This window comes from Mobula birostris, chromosome 16 (assembly GCF_030028105.1).
Source record: "Mobula birostris isolate sMobBir1 chromosome 16, sMobBir1.hap1, whole genome shotgun sequence".
Classification (NCBI taxonomy): Eukaryota; Metazoa; Chordata; class Chondrichthyes; order Myliobatiformes; family Myliobatidae; genus Mobula; species Mobula birostris.
Window position 1 is genome coordinate 22528363 of NC_092385.1, and position 21239 is coordinate 22549601.

Below are 21239 nucleotides of genomic sequence, written 5' to 3' on the forward strand. Positions count from 1 at the left end.
GGCAGCAAAAAAGGCATTTCAGAAGTTTCTCCAGATGTTCCTCCGTTCTCTCACGTCTGTCTCCATCAAATCAGGATTGTGCACGGCACCCTACTTGACAGATAACAGAGATCATTCGCCGGAGTGGCCGCGCAAGCTGCGTCGCGCTGCCATCTTCTCCTTGGTAGATTAGTTGGTCATTGTCCCATGATTAGGATAATTTGGGGATTGCTGGGCAGCGTGGCTCAACAGGCCAGAAGGGCCTATTCCACGCAGCATCTTTATAAATAAATAAATGGTGCTGGTGCTATGTAAATCTTGGCTAAATGAGTGTTCCTAGGCACTAGTTCTGAGGAAAGGTACTGTTCTTTGAGCGAGTACTGTGTAGATTTTCCAGAACATGTCCTACACAATCAAGGAAGCTCACCAATGCCGCTACTTTCTGAGGAGACTGAAGAAAGCAAGACCATGCACATTAGTACTCGCGTCCTTCTACAGATGCGCAGTAGAGAGCGTGATGTGCATGATATGCACTGCAGTGGACAGGAAGGCTCTACAATGGGTAGTCAAAGCTGCCTAGCCTATCGCCAGAACTAGCCTGACGGGCATCAAGGACAAATACAGAGAAAGGTGCCAGAAAAAGGGCAGCAGCATCTTGAAGGATCCCACCCAGCACACGGAATGCTTGTCCTTCTCCCATCAGGGAGGAGGCTACATAGCATCTGTGCCAGGACCAATAGACACAAAAACATGTATTTGCCCCAAGCAGTAAGGCTGATCAACACGTCCACCTGCTAACCCACCCCACCACCACTACTTTATTATCTCCTGCCAGAGTCACCTTATGTATAGACACTCCTGTGCCTAGCATAGAATCCCTAATGGACATACAATCAATGTATATAAACTGTCTTATGTATTCATATTTATTGTAGTTTTTCTTGTTATGTTCTTTATCTCATTGCGTTTTTTTTTGGTGCTGCATTGAATCCAGATTAGCCATTATTTAGATCTCCTTTACATTTGTGTACTTGAAATGACATGAAACATTCATAAATCACTTTAATTACTTGAATCACTTGAATAGTTCCTAAACTTAGAGGGTTAGTTTATGAAATGTGATTACAGAAAATAGAATCTACTCCCCAGGAGTTAGAAGATTAAGGGATGACTGAAACGATTGTCTTGTTTTCAAAGGAAAATGATAGTATAGAGAGTGGGTGGAAAGTCCAGCAGCAGCTAGGTTTTTCAAGAGCGAAGTTAGAAAATACTTCATTCTTGAGGATGATTGAAACTTATCTACTACACCACTTTGCTACAAACAGACGAGGCAGCTGTGGATTACCTTCGGCATTGATTCCAATTTCATAGCATTCTCAATTCATAATATTCTGGATGCTGTTGAGCTGTCAGGTGCTGCTGGAAGTGAACTAGCCCAAGCTGGAGGCAAATATTCTTTCACAGAGGTCTGTGAAACTCTGTGCTTAGCTTGGCGACAGCCACGAGGGCAGTCCTGGATTGTTTGATTCCAGTTTTACCGCAATGACGTTTTGAGCCCCGCTCAGTCAAATGCTGCCTTGATGTCAACCGTGGTTCTACTCTTCTACTCTGGGACTTGGCTATTTCATCAATGTTTGAACCAAGACCGTAATTGGATGTAGAGCCAAATGGGCTTGTCAGAGCCCAAAATGAACATCAATGAGCCAGTTAGGAGTGAGTAAACACTGCTTGATTTCTCTGGCAGGGATACCTTGAATATTTGCTGTTGGTTGAGAGTTAACCGATGAGCTATTGTCGCCTTGATGGGACACCCTGTTTCTTGTTGAAAGAGCACACCTGGACGTTATCTACTTTACACTGTAGTTGTAACAAAACCAGAACAGCTCGGTGTGATGTGTGACTAGATCTGCAGTGCAAGTCTTCATTTCAAAGCCAAAGTCAAAATAAATTTATTATTAAAGTACATATGTCACCACATACCACCCTGGGATTCAATTTCTTGCAAGCATACTCAATGAATCCCCAATAGAATAATAACCATAATAGAATCAATGAAAGGCAACTCCAACTGGGCATTCAACCTGTGTACAAATACAGAAATAAAGAAATAATAATAAAAATAAATAAGCAATAAGTATCAGGAACATGAGATGAAGAGACCTTGAAAGTGAGTCCATTGGTTGTGGGAATAGGTTAGTGATGGGGCAAGTGAAGTTGGGTGGAAGTTATCCCCTTTGGCTCAAGAGCCTGATGGTTGAGGGGTAATAACTGTTCCTGGACCTGGTGGTGTGAGTCCTAAGCTCTTGTACCTGCTGCCATCAGGAAGAAGATACAGGAGCCTCAGGACTCACACCACCAAGTTCAGGAACAGTAAGGATCATGGTTGAAAACCATAATCCTTGCTGTAGCCAGTTGTTATTTGATATCACATGGAGGGAATCAAATCAGCTGAAGTCTGATGTCTGAAATGACTACAGTATTAGGAGGAGCCAAGATGGGTCATCCATAAAACACTTCCAGTTGGAAATGGTTCAAAGTGATTTGCTGTTGTTATTTGCATTTGTGGAGCATCTTCTGCTATTGTTGAGGATAGACAATTCTTGGAGTCTCTTCTTTGTGTCTCATTCTCGACTGTGTATTGCTGGATGGTGATATCTGATCTGCTCAGCTAGTTGTGAGATGGTGGTGGAAAAGGCAGAGTTATGCAGGATCATGAGAATAATTCTGATACACGGTAGGTCAAGTAGTATTAATGCCAAGGGAAACAGGTAATTTTTCGGGTCAATCAAGAGTTAGAAATAGAAGATGCTTTAAGTTGTAGAAAAAGGGAAAGGAGAAGTGAAGGAGAGGATAGAACAAAGGGAATACCTGTAACAGAGTGGAGAGCAAAGGAGAGAGAATTGGGACAAGAGTGATGTGGTGTAAGCTAAAACAGATTAGTGAAGATATTCTAATTACAGCTGATCTACCTGGAGATGAATAAGGTCGAGAAAGAGAGATACAAATACAGATATTGAGAGGTAAAAAGACTGCAATTGCAGAAATTCTGAAACAAAAGAGAATGTTGGAATTATCCAACAAGATTATCTCTCAGATCACTTTATAGATACTATAGAATATGCTACACAGCAACATTGGAGTAACTTAGAAAAGGTACAGGAATAGGGGCAGAGACAGCTTTCAATGTGCTTAAATAATGGTTGTCGTTACCAATATAATTGTAGTTTATTATGCAAACAAATATTAATGCATTTGTTCAAAGTTTTTCTTAATAACCAAAAAAATTACCTGATGTTGCCAAACAATAATTGGAAAAAACATGAACTGAAAGTAAGAACTGAAATACTGAAACCAAAGCTGATAAAAAGCCCGACCGTTAATCCCATTAACAAATTTATTTTTAATAATAATTTTTAGTGGTGTCTAACATGAGTAATTGTGAATTACTGATCCAACATACAACTTGATTTAATTCTAATCTTTATAGTTGCTATGATATAGAAAATTGATTTTCTCAGAAAAGCTCTTCACAGCTCTGATTACACACCAGATGCAAGTTCTTAGTGCAAAAGTGAAGTACATTGACAGCACTATTTAAATTGTGCCAATTAAATTTATATCTACCAATCAACTTACTGGGCACAGCAAATGCCAAGGTAAAGAGAAATTCTTAGCATAAACTTATACTAAAAGCTGATTTGAGTTCTGGTTGACTTGACTGCACTGTATGGTCCAGAGCACATTGGTGTCACAAAGGTCAGCAGAGCAAACGTTAATTTTCTCACAACGATTTTCTTCATGAGAGCTTCCTACTGATGGTTCCACTTTTAGTCTACCTATACAGTGTGCTTTAGAACAAAGAAGGTCAAAAAGGAGGTGAAACAATTAGTGCTGTTTCAAAGACAAATCTATGAAATATATTAAATACCTTCAAGTATGTAACAAGTTTTAATTAATTAATTACTGGCTCCGAAGGCCATGAATTTGCTGAAGTATATTTTATCCAGTGCGACAATTCAGTGCATGAATTTACTTGCAAATTTTTGGGAATCTTCCGACATAAACGGTTAATCTACTGTTTTACAAGGCTCGTGGAGTCAGAAAATGACAGTTTAATTAACATAATTAGCTGTAATGTTCTGTCATAGGTAAGGTGCTCCCGATTTGTAAGCCTGCGATTGAAACACTTGCAGGCGTAGATCACCAACTACATTGGGCCATAATTCGTTCTGAATGGTAGCACAAAATATATAATAACATTATACACACTCACCTCTTTTTCCAGAATCTTTAACGGTAGAAATAATGAAGCAGGTTTTATACAATTGCCTAAGACATGGTTCATTGCCATTGTTTCGTCTTTAACTTCCATTAGATCTATTTATATCGTGCCATTTACACAATAAAATAGGCATGCCGACAATTTAGCATTTTTCCGGCTGTGCTGGTTGTGGGAATAAGGAATGGAGACTGACAATGTTGGGGCTGGGAGATCAGGGTAGCAGCAAAGTAGGAGGGAAGTTCATACTCCAGTGGCCTAAAGGGGAGCCTGAAATTGTTCAGAGGAATGGAGGTGATCTGAGTCATTTTTCTGTGAGTCTGGAGGTGTGGATTTATGTATCCTACAGCCCTGCCAGCATCCTGTGGTGTTGTGGGCGATGATGAAGATGGACACTTTCAGGACCTGATTTCAATTGCACTGAAAGAAACATTGCTATTCAGTTGAACTTCCAGGTCATTGCTTCATACTTCTACAATTTGACAACAAAATAGATCCTAGAAATGTGATTCCATTTTGATTTGCTTTACAGCTTTTAGTGGCAATGGAAAATATCATTGCCAAGTTTAGTGAGGAAATAAAATTCATATTTGTTGCAATTATTTGAAAAAACAAGACTGGATTGAGGTCGTGGAGCACTAATCCAAATAAAAGTAGAAACTGAAACAGAGTAGAACGACTGAACGTTCTGAGCTGACCTGAGGTGTGTAGGCTCATTGTGTCTCTGGCAGTGTCTATTTGGCATATTCAATCCCATTTCCTGCCAATTAATTAGTAGAAATAGGTCATTGGAGCTGATTTATGTCAGTGTAGTTGGGTAAGAGGTGCATCATAAAAATCATGCCATAACATTAACTGTCCCAATCACTCTGTTGTCTAGACTGCCACTATTTTATTTGAGTCCACCACAATTTAGGCAGACCTCTCATGAGCTCAAGTAAACTGAGATCCAGTGATGATACAGGGTAAAACTTTAGTTTCTAACTGAGCAACTATCTTACTACATGATCTTTGTTTAGAGTATCTTTAACTAATGATCCTTAAAGTGGTTATACAGCTTTTTTTCTAGTAACATCATCTGCCAGATGAAGTGAGGTTAGACCACTGTACCCAGAAAACCATCCCGCCTATTGCTGGTCCCCCTACTTCACAATCACATCTATTCACCACCACCAGACTCCACATAATCCCACAGCATCCTTAGCTGTTGCCTATTGTCCTCTTTTCTCTCCCTTCATGACGTAGTTAAAGGAAAAGCCAATGGATCCCTAATCATCTAATCCATGGAGAGCATTCTGACAGGCTGTATCACTGTCTGGTATGGGGGGGGGGGGCTACTGCACAGGACCGAAAGAAGCTGCAGAAGATTGTAAATCTAGTCAGCTCCATCTTGGGCACTAGCCTACAAAGTACCCAGGACTTCTTTAGGGAGCAGTGTTTCAGAAAGGCAGCATCCTCCAGCACCCAGGGCATGCCCTTTTCTCACTGTTACCATCAGGTAGGAGGTACAGAAGCCTGAAGGCACACACTCAGTGATTCAGGAACAGCTTCTTCCCCTCTGCCATCCAATTCCTAAATGGTCATGGAACCCATGATCACCACCTCACTTTTTAAATATATATTATTTTTGTTTTTGCACTATTTTTAATCTATTCAGAACACATAGAAAACCTACAGCACAATACACGCCCTTCAGCCCACAATGTTGTGTCAAACATGTACTTACTTTAGAAATTACTTAGGGTTACCCATAGCCCTCTATTTTTCTAAGCTCCATGCACCTGTCCAGGAGTCTCTTAAAAGTCCCTATCGTATCCACCTCCATCACCGTCGCTGGCAGCCTATTCCACAAACTCACCACTTTCTGCGTTAAAAAACCTACCCCTGACATCTCCTCTGTACCTACTTCCAACCACCTTAAACCTGTGCCCTCTCGTGTTAGCCATTCCAACCCTGGGGAAAAGCCTCTGACTATCCACACGATCAATGCCTCTCATCATTTTATACACCTCAATCAGGTCACCTCTCATTCTTCGCTGCTCCAAGGAAAAAAGGCCGAGTTCACTCAACTTTTTCTCATAAGGCATGCTCCCGAATCCAGGCAACATCCTTGTAAATCTCCTCTGCACCATTCTATAGTTTCCACATCCTTCCTGTAGAGAGGTGACCAGAACTGAGCACAGTACTCCAAGTGGGGTCAACCTGTGCAGCAGCTTTGAGTGTCCTATGGACTCGGACCACAAGATCCCTCTGATCCTCCACACTGCCAAGAGTCTTACCATTAATACTATATTCTGTCATCATATTTGACCTACCAAAATGAACCACTTCAAGCTTATCTGAGTTGAACTCCATCTGCTACTTCTCAGCCCAGTTTTGAATCCTATCGGTGTCCCACTGTAACCTCTGACAACCCTCCACACTATCCACAACACCTCCAACCTTTGTGTCATCAGTAAATTTACTAACCCATCCTTCCACTTCCTCATCTAGGTCATTTATAAAAATTACGAAGAGTAGGGGTCCCAGAGCAGATCCCTGAGGTACACCACTGGTCACCAACCTCCATGCACCGAATTGTAGGAAAGATGTCAACAAAACAGAGGAGATTTACTAGAATGTTACCTGGGTTTCAGCACCTAAGTTACAGAGAAAAGTTGAACAAGTTAGGTCTTTATTCTTTGGAGCATAGAAGGTTGAGGGGGGGTCTTGATAGAGGTATTTAAAATTATGAGGGGGATAGATAGAGTTGACGTGGATAGGCTTTTTCCATTGAGAGTAGGGGAGATTCAAACAAGAGGACATGAGTTGAGAGTTAAGGGGCAAAAGTTGAGGGGTAACACGAGGGGGAACTTCTTTACTCAGAGAGTGGTAGCTGTGTGGAACGAGCTTCCAGTAGAAGTGGTAGAAGCAGGTTCGATTCTGTCATTTAAAAAAAAATTGGATAGGTATATGGACAGGAAAGGAATGGAGGGTTATGGGCTAAGTGCAGGTAGATGGGACTAGGTGAGAGTAAGCGTTCAGCACGGACTAGAAGGGCCGAGATGGCCTGTTTCCGTGCTGTAGTTGTTATATGGTTATATGGTGATATGCAGAATGTGACCCGTCTACAACCACACTTGGCCTTCTGTGGGCAAGCCAGTTCTGGATCCACAAAGCAATGTTCCCTTGGATCCCATGCCATGATTGATTGATTGATTGATTTTTATACTTAGTTATTTATTTTTACTGTTTATTTTTTTTTTTAACTTTTTTTCTTCTATATTATGTATTGCATTGAATTGCTGCTAAGTTAACATATTTCCGGACACATGCCAGTGATAATAAGCCTGATTCTGATCTACTCCACACTCCACCAGTCATGACATCTGATAGGCAGTGTTGTGTTTTTACCACCGTCAAACCTAACTTAAGTATACTTTAATTGCTCCTTATATTTTTCAATTGTTTCAGTAATATTTTTAATTTTCTCTTTCATTTTATACTTTTGCTGTTTTCTGATTAATAACTAACTGCTGTTTAAAAAAAAAAGCAGAAAATTCTGGAAACACTCTGTTATGAGTATTCCCAACATTTTCCACATTTATTTCAGATTTCCAGCAGCTGCAGCTTTTTAAATTGATTTTCAACAATAATGCTGTAATAGTTTAAAAATTTCAATTCTGTATGAACTCTGTTCTAGGATATTTCACTCAGATTTCCACTCTGGCTGACGTGCAAGAAAATGTGATGGAATACCTTCATGTTCTAAGCAGACCAAAGGTGATCGACCAGGAGCACGATATCGTGTGGACTGAAGCCTATATTGACAGCACTGTAAGTTTTCATTCTATTTCTCAAGAACTAAAAAAAACTTCTTAAAGGCAGGAATAATTATATGCAACCACTTTTAAAACCAATGATTGTAAAAGGAACATTCTGTCTGCTCCCAATATTCCATATCCCAAAGTATGTTCCTGTGGTTTTGATTTTAACACTGAACTTGGATTTTAAATTGTTCCAGTTTATTTGTTCCTGTTTACATCAAGTGTAGAAAAGTATAATTAACAAGAGGAAAAGTCAAGTTAAAGAAAAGAGAAGCATTTTTATTTCACACAGTTTTCATAAAGACCAACTGGATCTCCACAAATATGATAATAACACTTGCAGTGGATGAAATAGGAAACAGATGAAACCAGTAAAATTTGAAGGAAAGCCTCACAGCTGAAGTTCATTCAGATTTACTGGTAAATTTGATGAGAAGGATACAATGGAATAAGAGAACAAGTGTTGCCATCTGTAGTTAGCAACACTACAAAACTGATTAGATTTGGCCATCCATTCCAGTCCAGATGGTTTCATTAATTTTAGCAGTCTCCGGAGGGCTTAATAACAGCATCGGCTGTAAGAAAAGCATACTGTGACAATTCATATCTCGTTGTGCAGATACCAAAGCAGTTATCGGAAATGGCTGTGACACTTTTGTGTACCCTAAGATGTCCGTGACAAACAACATCAATAACGGAGAAATTTTTAAGTGTTTTCTCCATCTAGGGATACTTTGATCTTAGGCAGTTTGCTTAACTTGGTTAAACCGATCACTCCTACCGGGGCATACTGCTAACAGCAAATCGCCAGAGTTCTGCATCCTGGGAAAGACCTTTGAGTTTTCCTGAGGTGTTGGCCATCCTCTTAGATCCTTCCTCTCCCTGGGATACGTTCTCCAGAGCTTCTGTGGCACAGGGGTTTTACAGGATGGAATTCTAACCTCGTGCCCATCCCTCTTCCTTTCACAGCCAGGCTTGGGATGGTCCATGGCAGAGTTTTAGGCAGTAGTGTTTAAAAAAATATTAACAATCAGAAGATTGTTTCACAACTTTTGTAAAACACCCAAAATGTTGGAGGAACTCAGCAGGCCAGGCAGCATCTATGGAAAAAAATACAGTTGAAGTTTCGGACCGAAGCCCAGGATGTCCTGCCGAAGGGTTTCGACCTGAAATGTCGACTATTTTTTTCCATAGATGCTGCCTGGCCTGCTGAGTTCCTCCAGCACTTTGTGTGTGTTGCTTAGGTTTCCAGCATCTGCAGATTTTCTGTTGTTTGTGTTTTGATAACGTTTGATCTAAAGCAGGTTACAAATTAATTATCATGTTTAAATGAAGTGGTTAAAGAAGTCCTGAAGAAGCACTGTTTGACATAACGCCATGTGTTAGATTGAATTTGCCCTTGGGACATAGTCAGTACTTACTCCCTTTTATAAATGTATACAGATCTGCATCAGTGGATTGTGCATGTCTTAATGTGTATTTTCATCACAGGCTTCAAGCGTACAAAGAAAATTTATCATTGAAGTATGTATATACAGTATCACTATATACAACCTTGACATTCAATAACTTGTGGGCATACTCAATAAACCCATAACAGAATAACAACTATGATATAATCAATGAACGACCACGCCAACTTGGGTGTTCAACCAAGTGCAAAAGATGACAAACTGTGCATGTGCAAAAAAGAAATTGAATGTGAGTTAAAGAGTCCTTGAATGTTAGTTCATAGGTTGTGGGAACATTTCACAGAAGGGGCAAGTGAAGTTGAGTGAAGTTATCCCCTTTGGTTCAAGAGCCTGATGGTTGAGGTGTAATAACCGTTTCTGAACCTGGTGGTGTGAGTCCTGAGACTCCTGTATCTTCTACCTGGAGGCAGCAGTGAGAAGAAAGCATTACCTGGGTGGTGGGGGTCCCTGATGATGGATGCTGCTTTCCTGTGGCAACGCTTCATGTAAATGTGCTCAACAAAATCGCAGAATCAGAATCAAGTTTATTATCACCGGCATGTGACGTGAAATTTGTTAACTTAGCAGCAGCTGTTCAATGCAATACATAATCTATCAGAGAGAGAGAGAAAATAATAATAAATAAAAAACATAATAATAATTAAACAAGTAAGTCAATTACGTGTATTGAATAGATTTTTAAAAATGTGCAAAAACAGAAATACTGTATATTAAAAAAAAGTGAAGTAGTGTTCAAAGCTTCAATGTCCATTTAGGAACCGGATGATAGTGGGGAAGAAGCTGTTCCTGAATCTCTGAGTGTGTGCCTTCAGGCTTCTGTACCTCCTACCTGATGGTAATAGTGAGAAAAGGGCATGTCCTGGGTGCTGGAGGTCTTTAATAATGGACGCTGCCTTTCTGAGACGCCGCTCCCTGAAGGTGTCCTGGGTACTTTGTAGGCTAGTACCCAAAATGGAGCTGACTAGATTTACGATCTTCTGCAGCTTCTTTCGGTCCTGTGCAGTAGCACCTCCATACCAGCCAATGATGCAGTCTGTCAGAATGCTCTCCACAGTATAACTATAGAAGTTTTTGAGTGTATTTGTTGACATGCTAAATCTCTTCATACTCCTAATAAAGTATAGCCACTGTCTTGCCTTCTTTATGACTACATCAATGTGTTGGGACCAGGTTAGATCCTCAGAGATCTTGACACCCAGGAACTTGGAGCTGCTCACTCTCTCCACTTCTAATCCCTCTATGAGGATTGGGTATATGTTCCTTTGTCACAGTGATTATTTACTAATAGTGGATGTGCTTCTAAACATTGCTGGTGCTTTATCAAAGAGGCACTAATGAGCTACAAATTGGCTAATGAAAAATGGATTTCTGCATCTGAAAAAGGTCAGTAATAATGAAAAAAAACTATTATACAAGTCCAGCATTTAAGTTTTATCCAAATTTCACTTAAATCCTTGTGGACTGGGAAGAGCAGAAATTGCTCCTTTTAACTACCAGAAGAAAGTTATACTCCAGCAACTACTCTTGCGTTTCAATATTGTCTGTTTCAAACACTCCCATCTCATAGGACCATAATTCACCTATAACTGAAATTGAACAATTCAGGTTTTATCAGCCAAGTCGGCAATTCCCAGTAACTTTCTTTGTCCTTCAGGCCAGAATTCTAACAAGTGACATGCTGGTGTGGCCTGATGGTAAAATCATTTTATCTGTGACCATTTTCAGAGAAATATGCTATTTACTTTGCAGTGTCCCAAGCCCAGAGCTTTCAGAAGAGACATACAATAAACTGCGAACAGAATCCAAACATTAATCTAGTTTCAATTTTGAGAGGATTTAGCAGAAGTGGAGACCTATACGAAAATCCAGGAATGATTATCAAATCCCATGCAGCTGTCTGAAAATGGACAGTCATGCGTCATGTAATTTCTCCAGCTTGTGCTGTCAATGGATAAGATTCCCAACTGGCATCAAGAACTTTGAAAATTGGCTCCTTTACAAGCACATAATTGGAAAGATTAATATATTTATTCTAATCCCAAGTCAAGGATAAAAAAAATAGTGTATTAGAAATATACAGCTGATTAGAAGAAAAACATTTAAAGTTTCAGATAAATAACCTTTTGTCAGAAGGAAGGTTAATGGCTTGAAGCATTACCTCTGTTTTTTTCCCACACACATACGACCTGACCCGCTGAAACTTCTTGATATTTTCTATGTTCGTTTCAAGTCCAAAGATGTTGCACTTGCATTGAAAATGTGTGTGGTGAGATACGACTTTGATGCAAGGCAGCATTAAAATTAATTTTGTTGACCATGAGCTTTTAGTCTGTAAGAAAGTTGTGAAGCTCAAAACGTAGCTTGAGACCCAAAAGAGGTTTTTGACTTAGGCCTCATTTAAGTGATATATAAAGGTGTAAGTGATGACCTATTATAGCCTGCTAGACACGAAGAGTGAGCACGTGGCCAAATGGTTAAGGCATTCGACTAATGATCTGAAGGTCATGAGTTCGAGCCCCAGCCGAGGCAGCATGTTGTGTCTTTGAGCAAGGCACTTAATCACACATTGCTCTGTGATGACACTGGTGCCAAGCTGTATGGGTCCTAATGCCCTTCCCTTGGACAACATTGGTGTCATGGAGAGGGGAGACTTGCAGCATGGGCAACTGCTGGTCTTCCATACAACCTTGCCCAGGCCTGCGCCTTGGAGAGTAAAGACTTTCCAGGCGCAGATCCATGGTCTCGCAAGACTAACAGATGCCTTTATAGACACGAAGAGAAAGTGGGACCTCTACTATGGCAGAGATGACCTTAGGGACAGAAGAATGCTCTACAGTTTATGTGTTCCGAAGCTCTGACTCGCAGCAGTGAAGTACAATTGATATGCATAGACTGTTCCAGTGTAGAAACTGACCTTCCATTGTGTAGCACTCACCTCTGTAAGCCTGGATCTTCATACACAGATTCCTAAAATGGCACCAAAGTGAGAGCTGAATCGTTAAATAGACCATAGTTTATAAACACAAGAGATTCTGCAGATGCTGGAAATCCAGAGCAACACACACACACACACACACACACACACACACACACACACACACACACATATATACACACAAGGCTGGGGGAACTTGAACTTGGTAGGTGAGGTAGCATCTATGGAAATGAATAAACGTTCGATGTTCTGAGCTGAGACTCTTCATCAAGGCTGGAAAAGAAGGAGGGAGAAACCAGAATAAGGAGGGGGGAAGAATTAGGATAGCTAGAAGTTGATAGGGGAAACCAGGTGTGTGGGGGAAGAGGTCGAAATAAGCAGCTGGGAGGTGATAGGTGGAAAAGGGCTGGAAATGAAGGAATTTGATAGGGGAGGAGAGTGGGCTATGCGATCTTCACCTCCGCCTCCTCTGTCCCCAGGATTAGGCTTTCCTTTCCAGGATATTATAAATGCTCTCCTTCTTCAAAGAGCGGGGTTTCCCTTCCTTCACCATTGATGCTGCCCTCACCCGCATCTCCTCCATTTCCTGGACATCTGCCTGACCCCATCTTCCTGCCATCTGGGATAGAATTCCTCCTGTCCTCACCCACCTCCCCCATTAGCCTCCTTATCTAGCATATTATTCTCCGCAAGTTCTGACATCTTCAATGGGACTTTACCACCAAGCACATCTTTACCTCCACCACCCTCCACCCCCCCTGCCTGCTTTCTGCAAGGATTGCTTCCTCTGTGATCTCCCTGTCCATTCATCGCTCCCCACTAATCTCCCTCCTGGCACTTATCCCTGCAAGTGGAGGAAGTGCCACACCTGCCCATTCACCTCTATTCAGGGCTCCAGACTGTCATTCTAGGTGAGGCAACACCTAAATGTCAATCTGTTAGGGTCATCTACTGTATCTGGTGCTCTTGATGTGGCCTCTTCCTCCACATTGGTGAGACACGACACAGATAGGATGACCACTTTGTTGAGCACCTTTGCTCCATCCATGAAAAGCTGGATATCCCGGCGACAACCAAGTTAAGTCCAATCCCCATTCCCATTCCAACATGTCAGCCCGTGACCTCCTCTACTGCCACAATGAGGCCACTCTCAGGTTGGAGGAGAAACACCTCATAATCCATCTTTGTAGCCTCCAGCCGTATGGCATAAACATTGATTTCCACAACTTCTAGTAATTTTTTCCCTCCCTTTTCCCTCTTTCCTCTTTATCAATTACCCACTCTGACCCCTTAGTTCTCTTCTCCTCACCTGTCTATTACTTCCCCCGGTGCCCCTCCTCCTTCCCTTTCTCCTATTGTCCACTCTCCTCTCCTATCAGATTCCTTCTTATCCAGCCCTTTATCTTTCCCACCTATCACCTCCCAGCTTCTTACTTCCTCCTCTCTCCTCCACCCTCTTGGCTTCACCTCTCATCTTCTTGCCTGTACTCTTTCCCCTCTTCCCCACGCTTCTTATTCTGGCTTCTTCCCCCTTCCTTTCCAGTCCTGATGACGGCCTGGAGTTTAGAATGAGCATCAAGTCAGAGCTGACACCTTCAACAGACAGTAGTTTTCTTCTCTATGCATGTTATTGTCCAATAAAAATTAAAATAGAAGATCTCCTTAAGCTTTCACTGACCCAGTTAGGGAATGGATTTCCCTCGTTGACTTATTGCCTGATACAATAATGTTCATTTGGATTTTGTAATCGAGAGTCCTTTATCTTATTTAGACTATTCTGAGAAAGGAAGCCTCGAAAAAGCATCATTCTCTTATTCATATTCCTTTTTGAAATGTAGGCATACATGCATTCTTTTTGTCCTTACCCTTTATTGTGGGCAACAGACCCCATCTGGTAAAACTCCCCACTCTCAGCCAACACAGCAGGTCTTTAGAATGGTTGGCGGCATTCCATGAAATAGATGCTGGAATAGACTAGGATAAAATGTAATTTTATACTACACATTCTAACAAATAAACATAAGATTGTAATAAAAGTGGCGAACAAAAATAGTCATGAATAAATTCCATTTGTTTTCCAGTAGGAGAAAAGAATTTCAGTTACGAGGTTAGACGAGATACTTGGGTAGAAGAGGTTGAGGGAAGACTTGATGAGGATGTGCAGGATTATAACTGATTTAGGGAGCGAAACTGTTCGTACCAGCACATAGATTAAAGTGCAAACATATTATAGGGGAAAAGATCAGGAAATGTGAAGTAATTTGTTTTCGTGCAGAAACTGTTTAAGATCCAGAGCTCATATAGTACTGGAGCAAAGTCAATCGTGATTTTAAAAGAGGAACCGGATGAATATTTCAAAAATAATTTAAAGGGATACTGGAAAGGAGTGGGGAGACTGGGTTGTGTATTTTTCTACAAACCTTCAGCATAGTGCCAGATGGCTTCTTCCAGAGGCCTGATGATTTTATAATTCATTTTTAACATGCAATAATCCTTAAACCGTCCAGTGGAAATTGTTTCGTTCACTACAATGTTTTAAAGATGTATTTATTTAAAGTAAAGCAGCTCCAGAGAAATATATTTCAGAAGAATATACTGCATATGTATTCTCTAATCATTTAGTCATCTAATTACAGCTTATGATTCCTCAATAAACAGTGAGGCAATAATTTTCTGTAGCGGCACTGGTGATCCATTAAAAGATTATGTCTAGTCATTAAGTGGACAAGACATTGCCATTAATTGTCTTCTTTCTTTTTCCCTATGCATCAGCTCCCACAGGCTAAGCAGGTAACATTTTGATTCATTTCCTTTTAATCTCACAAGAGCCACAGCCAAATCAATACCATTTAATTGTATCGGGGTAACAAGTTAGTTTGTTCAATTATATTGTCCAAGCATATGTTTATGTGAATAGAAATGAAACTTAATATATACATTGAAAAGTTTGGGAAAACATTGTTAAGTTTACTTTAAGGTGTCGAAATTCATGGCTTAAATGGGTTGGGTCAGGCTAAGTGGACCAAATGGCCTGTTTCTGTTTCTGACTCTAAGATAACCTGTGAGATTATCTTTAAAGCTTCACAGAATATCAACGTGCAAAAAAATTAAAACAAGAGTCACTTAACACATAAAAGCTTGAGTGTGTATTTTCTAAAAATGAATCCTGTAAGTGATCAGGAACTGTAAAGATAATCTTTCTGTTAGCAGCCACTAAATTTTATATCAGGGTTAAAACTGAACTAGCTAAGTATTATATTAAGATGGGAAACCTTTATCCATGATGTGGGTGTCAATTTTCTTGAATAACATACAATGCATTCTCAGATAAATGATTTTTCTTGCACACACTGTTAAAATATTAAGAATCATAAAAGTTCTCTTGAAGGAGGTTCAGGTATATTTGCTTTAAATACGACCATCAATTTTCCAGGCTGGTAAACCAGCTTTACATGGAAGGTTCATACTCATGGTGTTGCACATCAATCTTCATTTGTGCGTCATAAACTTATGTCTCCAGGGAGGATGGCTAAATTTCGAGAACATTGTTTATGACTTGTTTTGAAGGTCACCAAGTCACCAGTATAATATAAACTTTCAGTGTACTATTCAGATAGCATACTTGAATACAGTAAATCTATCTTGGGTTTCAAGACAGGAATAATAGTCATTTAATTCAGAAATAAATAAATACTTTGGCGATTTATTCATCATGGTGTGCAATCTGCTGATACCGTACTTCATACAATTATTGGCCATACTGAGTAATATAAAGATGCACAGATTAGGGATGTTTAAAGCCAAAGTCAACTATTTAAATTGGAGTATTGTATGGCTTGCAGCATCCATTTTCATGCATTGACCTTTCACAGCATTATTTGGTGCTAACTGAACCGAATATGAAGCTAAGAGGACTGTCAAGAAGTAAAAGTGATAAAATGTCATTGACCTGAAATGTTGGCTTTATATCTTTCTCCAAAGGTACTGACTGACCTGCTGAGAATTTTCAGCATGTTACCATTTTGATATAAAAATGCCCAAGATCCCTGCACATCCTGCAATGGGCATGCATAGGTTTCTTGGCCAATGTGACAGGGAGAGTATGAGGAATTTAACAACTTAAAAAAGATTCAAATGCTTATTTAGGATGAGCTTTTTGAATGGAAAATGTGCCACTTTAGATGACATCATTGCCATTGATATTAGCCGAAGCTTTAGAAGTAATACGAGGGGTGATTGATATGTTCGTGGCCTAAGGTAGAAGGAGTCAATTTTAGAAAACCTAGCACATTTATTTTTCAACATATTCCCCTCCTACGGTTACACACTTAGTCCAGTGGTCGTGGAGCATACGGATCTTGGACCTCCAGAAAGTGTCCACAAATGGGTGATTGATAAGTTCGTGGCCTAAGGTAGAAGGAGATGAGTTATACAGCTCTTGTTACATGCACATGCAGTTCAACTCTTTGAGTGATTATGCAGAAAGTTTGACGTTAATAACTCATCTCCTTCTACCTTAGGCCACAAACTTATCAATCACCCCTCGTAAATGTTATTTTCTTTATAAGTCTTTGTAAGTCAAATTCAACATTGTCAAAACCAGGCCATGTAAGATTCTTGTTTCCTGCTCATTTTTGCTTGTAGTTATAACCAAGAGTAATCATGCCATTTGCTGTGTGAAAGCAGTGGGGCTGTGCAATATTGTAAGAGATAGACACCAGTTTAACTACTGTACATTGCTTAACGCCAGCCTCTGTATCTTAAAGGAGAAGAGCACTTTTGTCTGCAGACAGGCATTCTGTAAGTGATTCTAACCTGGGAGGCTATGAAGAATGGAGCAACAATGGAGAGCACTGGTAGCACATTTTCTTGACGCTGCACAGGAGTCTTTGATGGAGAGGCTCAAACAGAAAACACTTGGATTCATACTCAGAAAGTTGTGGTAGTCAGAGCTACAAGTCAAGGCCTATGGGTCTGGGGGCATGATTGAAAGAATTCACTGCTCTTGCATGCATAGGCAAATTCAGTGAATGCACTTTCAACTGCTTCTGCACCGCCAAGCATACATGCTGCTGAATAACTAAGCCCCAGCTCATTCTTACCAATTATCTCAACAAATCAGACTCAAACCTAGCATTAACTTGTCTGTCTGTACCTTCAGACACTTCATACAATGGCAAGCTTTGCTTGTCAGCTTGCCCCCACTGTCATGATTCAGTTAGCAGAACCATGTTCCCCAAATGTACTTGCTCTCGTACTTCCCTCTTTCTTGGTTACAAGGTGCAATTGAATCATATATAGTGGTAATTAACTAAGAGAATATACTGTAAGAGAGATATGCTTTTGTATCTTGATCCTCAGAGGGAATGCCTACTTCTGGAGGCTGAGACCATCAAAAATAAAAGTACTCTTATTTCAAATTGTCCTTTTCATTTCACACCTCCTTCCACATGCTGCAGAGTAAGGCAGGCCAAAAAAGCAAGTAAACAACGATGAAGACATGGTGGATAATTTAGAGGATATCAGAGAGGTGAGGTCTTCTTAAAGGAACAATAACAAAAAATATCTTGCAGCAAGGAATTCTGCATCAGCTAAAGGTTTCGGTGTGGATTAAGGACTCCTCTGGAAGATCTGTGTGAAGTGGATGTGTGCCCCAAACCACATCAGGAAACTGACCCCAGCCCACAATTAAAATGCCATGTTATCCGCAAAGGCAGACAAGTTTAAATTCACCCCCATTGTCCTCTCACCCATCATCCCCCTTAATATGAAATAAAAAGGGGTTCCAGTAACTTGAGAAAAGTTGGGAAAAAAAGGAATAGGGAGAACAGATGATTAAGGAAATGAGGAGGGATGCTGAACAAGTAAACTGTTTAATTTATTGCACTTTTGTGTAGTTTAGCTGTGGTCTTGTATAAATGGTAATATGACTACTCCTGATTTTTATATGTTAGTAGTGTTGTTCCAGCATCAAGCAAAATTGGCCAATGCAGGAAGACCGAAGTTTCCCTGAACCTACTAGCAGTGTAAGGGCTTAAGAAAAATAGTTGTATTAGATAAATTAGTTAATAGGACATGATTTTATCTATACCTTCTCACAACCTTAAGTTACCATGGCTTTTTATCAACTAAACATCAGTTAATGTATAAGTTTCTCTTTGCTCTAAATTAGGAAGTGGTCCCTTCGATTTCAATGTGTAAATATGTTCATGCCATTTCTCTGTTTCTTGGGAAGATTAATTGCATATCTATGTTGAGTATAAATTTATAACTAAAGTATAAGAATATTTGAAGGAAGTACAGTGTTAGTCTTCTGTGTTAAATTTTATAAATGATGGGACTTCCCGCACAAAAATTTAGTCTCTTCTGAATTCATTCCTTGATGGTTTAAGTGTAAAGGCAGCGTAAAGGCAAAAGAGATTTTTGTTGTGATGTCTAGCTTTTGTGGAACTGGAAGATCCATAAGCAACTTGAGGAAAGGCTGTCCCATCATGTCTTTCTCCTATCATCCACCTGATGTTGAGTAGCCTGTAATCTATGGTGGTATCTTTGATGTGAGGTAACAATTATTACCCAGATTATTAGATTAGGTTATGAGGACACGCAGTCCTCTTTTGTTGTCATTTAGTAATGCATGCATTAAGAAATGATACAATATTCCTCCGGTGTGATATCACAGAAACACAGGACAGACTGAGACTGAAAAACCACATAATTATAACATTTAGTTACAACAGTGCAACAATACCATAACTTGATGAAGAACAGGCCATGGCACAGTAAAAAAGTTCAGTCTCTCGAACGTCCCACATTTCACGCAGACGGGAGAAGGAAGAAAACGCTCCCTGCTATGCCCGACCACAGTCCGACTCTGAGTTGTCCGAAAACTTCGAGCCTCCAATCAGCCCTCTGACACCGAGTACCGAGCACCATCTCTATCCGAACACTTCGACCTCAGCCTCGGCCACCAGCAGCAGGCAAAGCTGGGGATTTTGGGGCCTTCCCTCTGGAAGATTCTCGATTGCCCAGTAACAGCGGCAGCGAACCGGCATATTCAATTATGTTTGTAAATTAAAATAATTAAATCAAATTAGCAACATTTATGCCTTTTATCAAGTATTCTAAAGCCATTAATCCTAGCACTCATGATAGAACGATGTCTTCTGCTGATGACTCACTGCCTTGCAGTTTTCCTTTAGGTAGCAAAGAAGGTACATTTCACCCAATCAGTAAATCCTTCTCCAGAGAACTGCACTGATACTAAAAGTGTATTGTGGAATATTCTGAAAGTGGGATATGGTGGCCTCAAGTGAGAGTAAAAAGAGCCTCATGTATCAGCATTATTTGCCTCTGAAACCAGGCTCAATAAGATGCCTGTCCCTTGTATTCATCTTCAGTTTATTGGTGTGGAGTTGTAGCAAGTCCAAATTAACCTTTGGCTAAAAATGCAATTGCATATCGCTTTCACAACATGTGTAATGAAAAGTAATTATTTTTCTTATAAAAGATGATAAAAGCTAATTCCAGGTTACTTCATGTCATTTGGATATTTTACCAGCCAATTCTTGTTGTTTCAGTATTGCTACTACGACACAGTTGCCATATCAACAGTATTTAGGTTGTTTCATTTCTGACACACCATCCTTTCTGGAGCTTTACAGGGAACTTCAAGGACATTTATATTGGAGGTGAGTCTTGTTAGGCAGTCTGGCAATAATTTGATCTTCCCTGTGTTGATCAGCTGGCTAGAGTGTTCACTGAGATTTTTAACTTCTCACTTCGACAGTCTGAGGTACCCACCTGTTTTAAGTAGGCTTCAATTATACCAATGCCCAATAAGAACATGGTGACATGCCTCAATGACTATCATCCAGGAGAACTTACATCCACAGTGATGAACTGTTTCGAGAGGTTGGTGACGAAACTTCAACTCCTGCCTGAGAAGCAACTTCGATCCACTCCATTTATCTACTGGAGCAACAGTTCCTCAGCCAATGCCATCTCATTGGCTCTTCAATCAACCCTGGAACATTTGGACAGCAAAGATGCATACATCAGGATGCTCTTTATTGACTACAGCTCGGTATTCAATGCCATCATTCCCTATAAACTAATCAATAAGTTCCAAGATTTTGCCCTGAGTAACTCCTTATGCAATTGGATTCTGAATTTCCTCACTTGCAGACCCCAGTCAGTTTGGATTGACAACAACATCTCCTCCACAATCTCCATCAGCACAGGTGCACCACAAGACTCTGCTTAGCCCCCTGCTCTGTTCACTCTACATGTATGACTGTGTGAGTAAGCACAGCTCCAATGTCACATTCAAGTTTGCTGACAACACCACATTCATAGGCCAAGTCAAAGATGGTGACAGGTCAGCATAGAGGAGGGAGATTGAAAATCTGGCTGAGTGGTGCCACAACAACAACCTCTCACTCCATGTCAGCAAGACCATTGAGCTGATTATTGACTTTAGGAGGAGGAAATCAGAGGTCCGTGAACCAGTCATCATCAGAGGATAAGAGGTGGAGAGGGTCAGCAATTTTAAATTCCTCGGTCTTAATATTTCAGAGGACCTGCCCTGGGCCCAGCACTTAAATGCAATTACGAAGAAAGCATGGCAGTGTCTCTACTTCCTTAGGAGTTCGCGAAAATTCAGCATGACATCTAAAACTTTGTCAAACTTCTATAGATGTGTGGTGCAGTGTATATTGACTGGCTGCATCAGAGCCTGGTATGGAAACATCAATGCCCCTGAACAGAAG

At 40.4% G+C, this 21239-nt stretch overlaps 1 protein-coding gene across 5 annotated transcripts in view; it reads left to right on the forward strand.

Annotated features, from left to right (window-relative positions):
- Positions 1 to 21239, forward strand: part of cacna2d3a (calcium channel, voltage-dependent, alpha 2/delta subunit 3a) — a 797416-nt gene that overhangs the window by 503586 nt on the left and 272591 nt on the right. For 4 of the 5 annotated variants that reach the window (XM_072280402.1, XM_072280404.1, XM_072280405.1 and 1 more), the window contains 2 exons: positions 7941 to 8074; positions 15244 to 15261. In XM_072280402.1, coding sequence (XP_072136503.1) covers positions 7941 to 8074; positions 15244 to 15261 — 152 coding nt within the window. The remainder of the gene's footprint in view (positions 1 to 7940; positions 8075 to 15243; positions 15262 to 21239) is intronic. The other variant, XM_072280403.1, reaches the window with a different exon arrangement.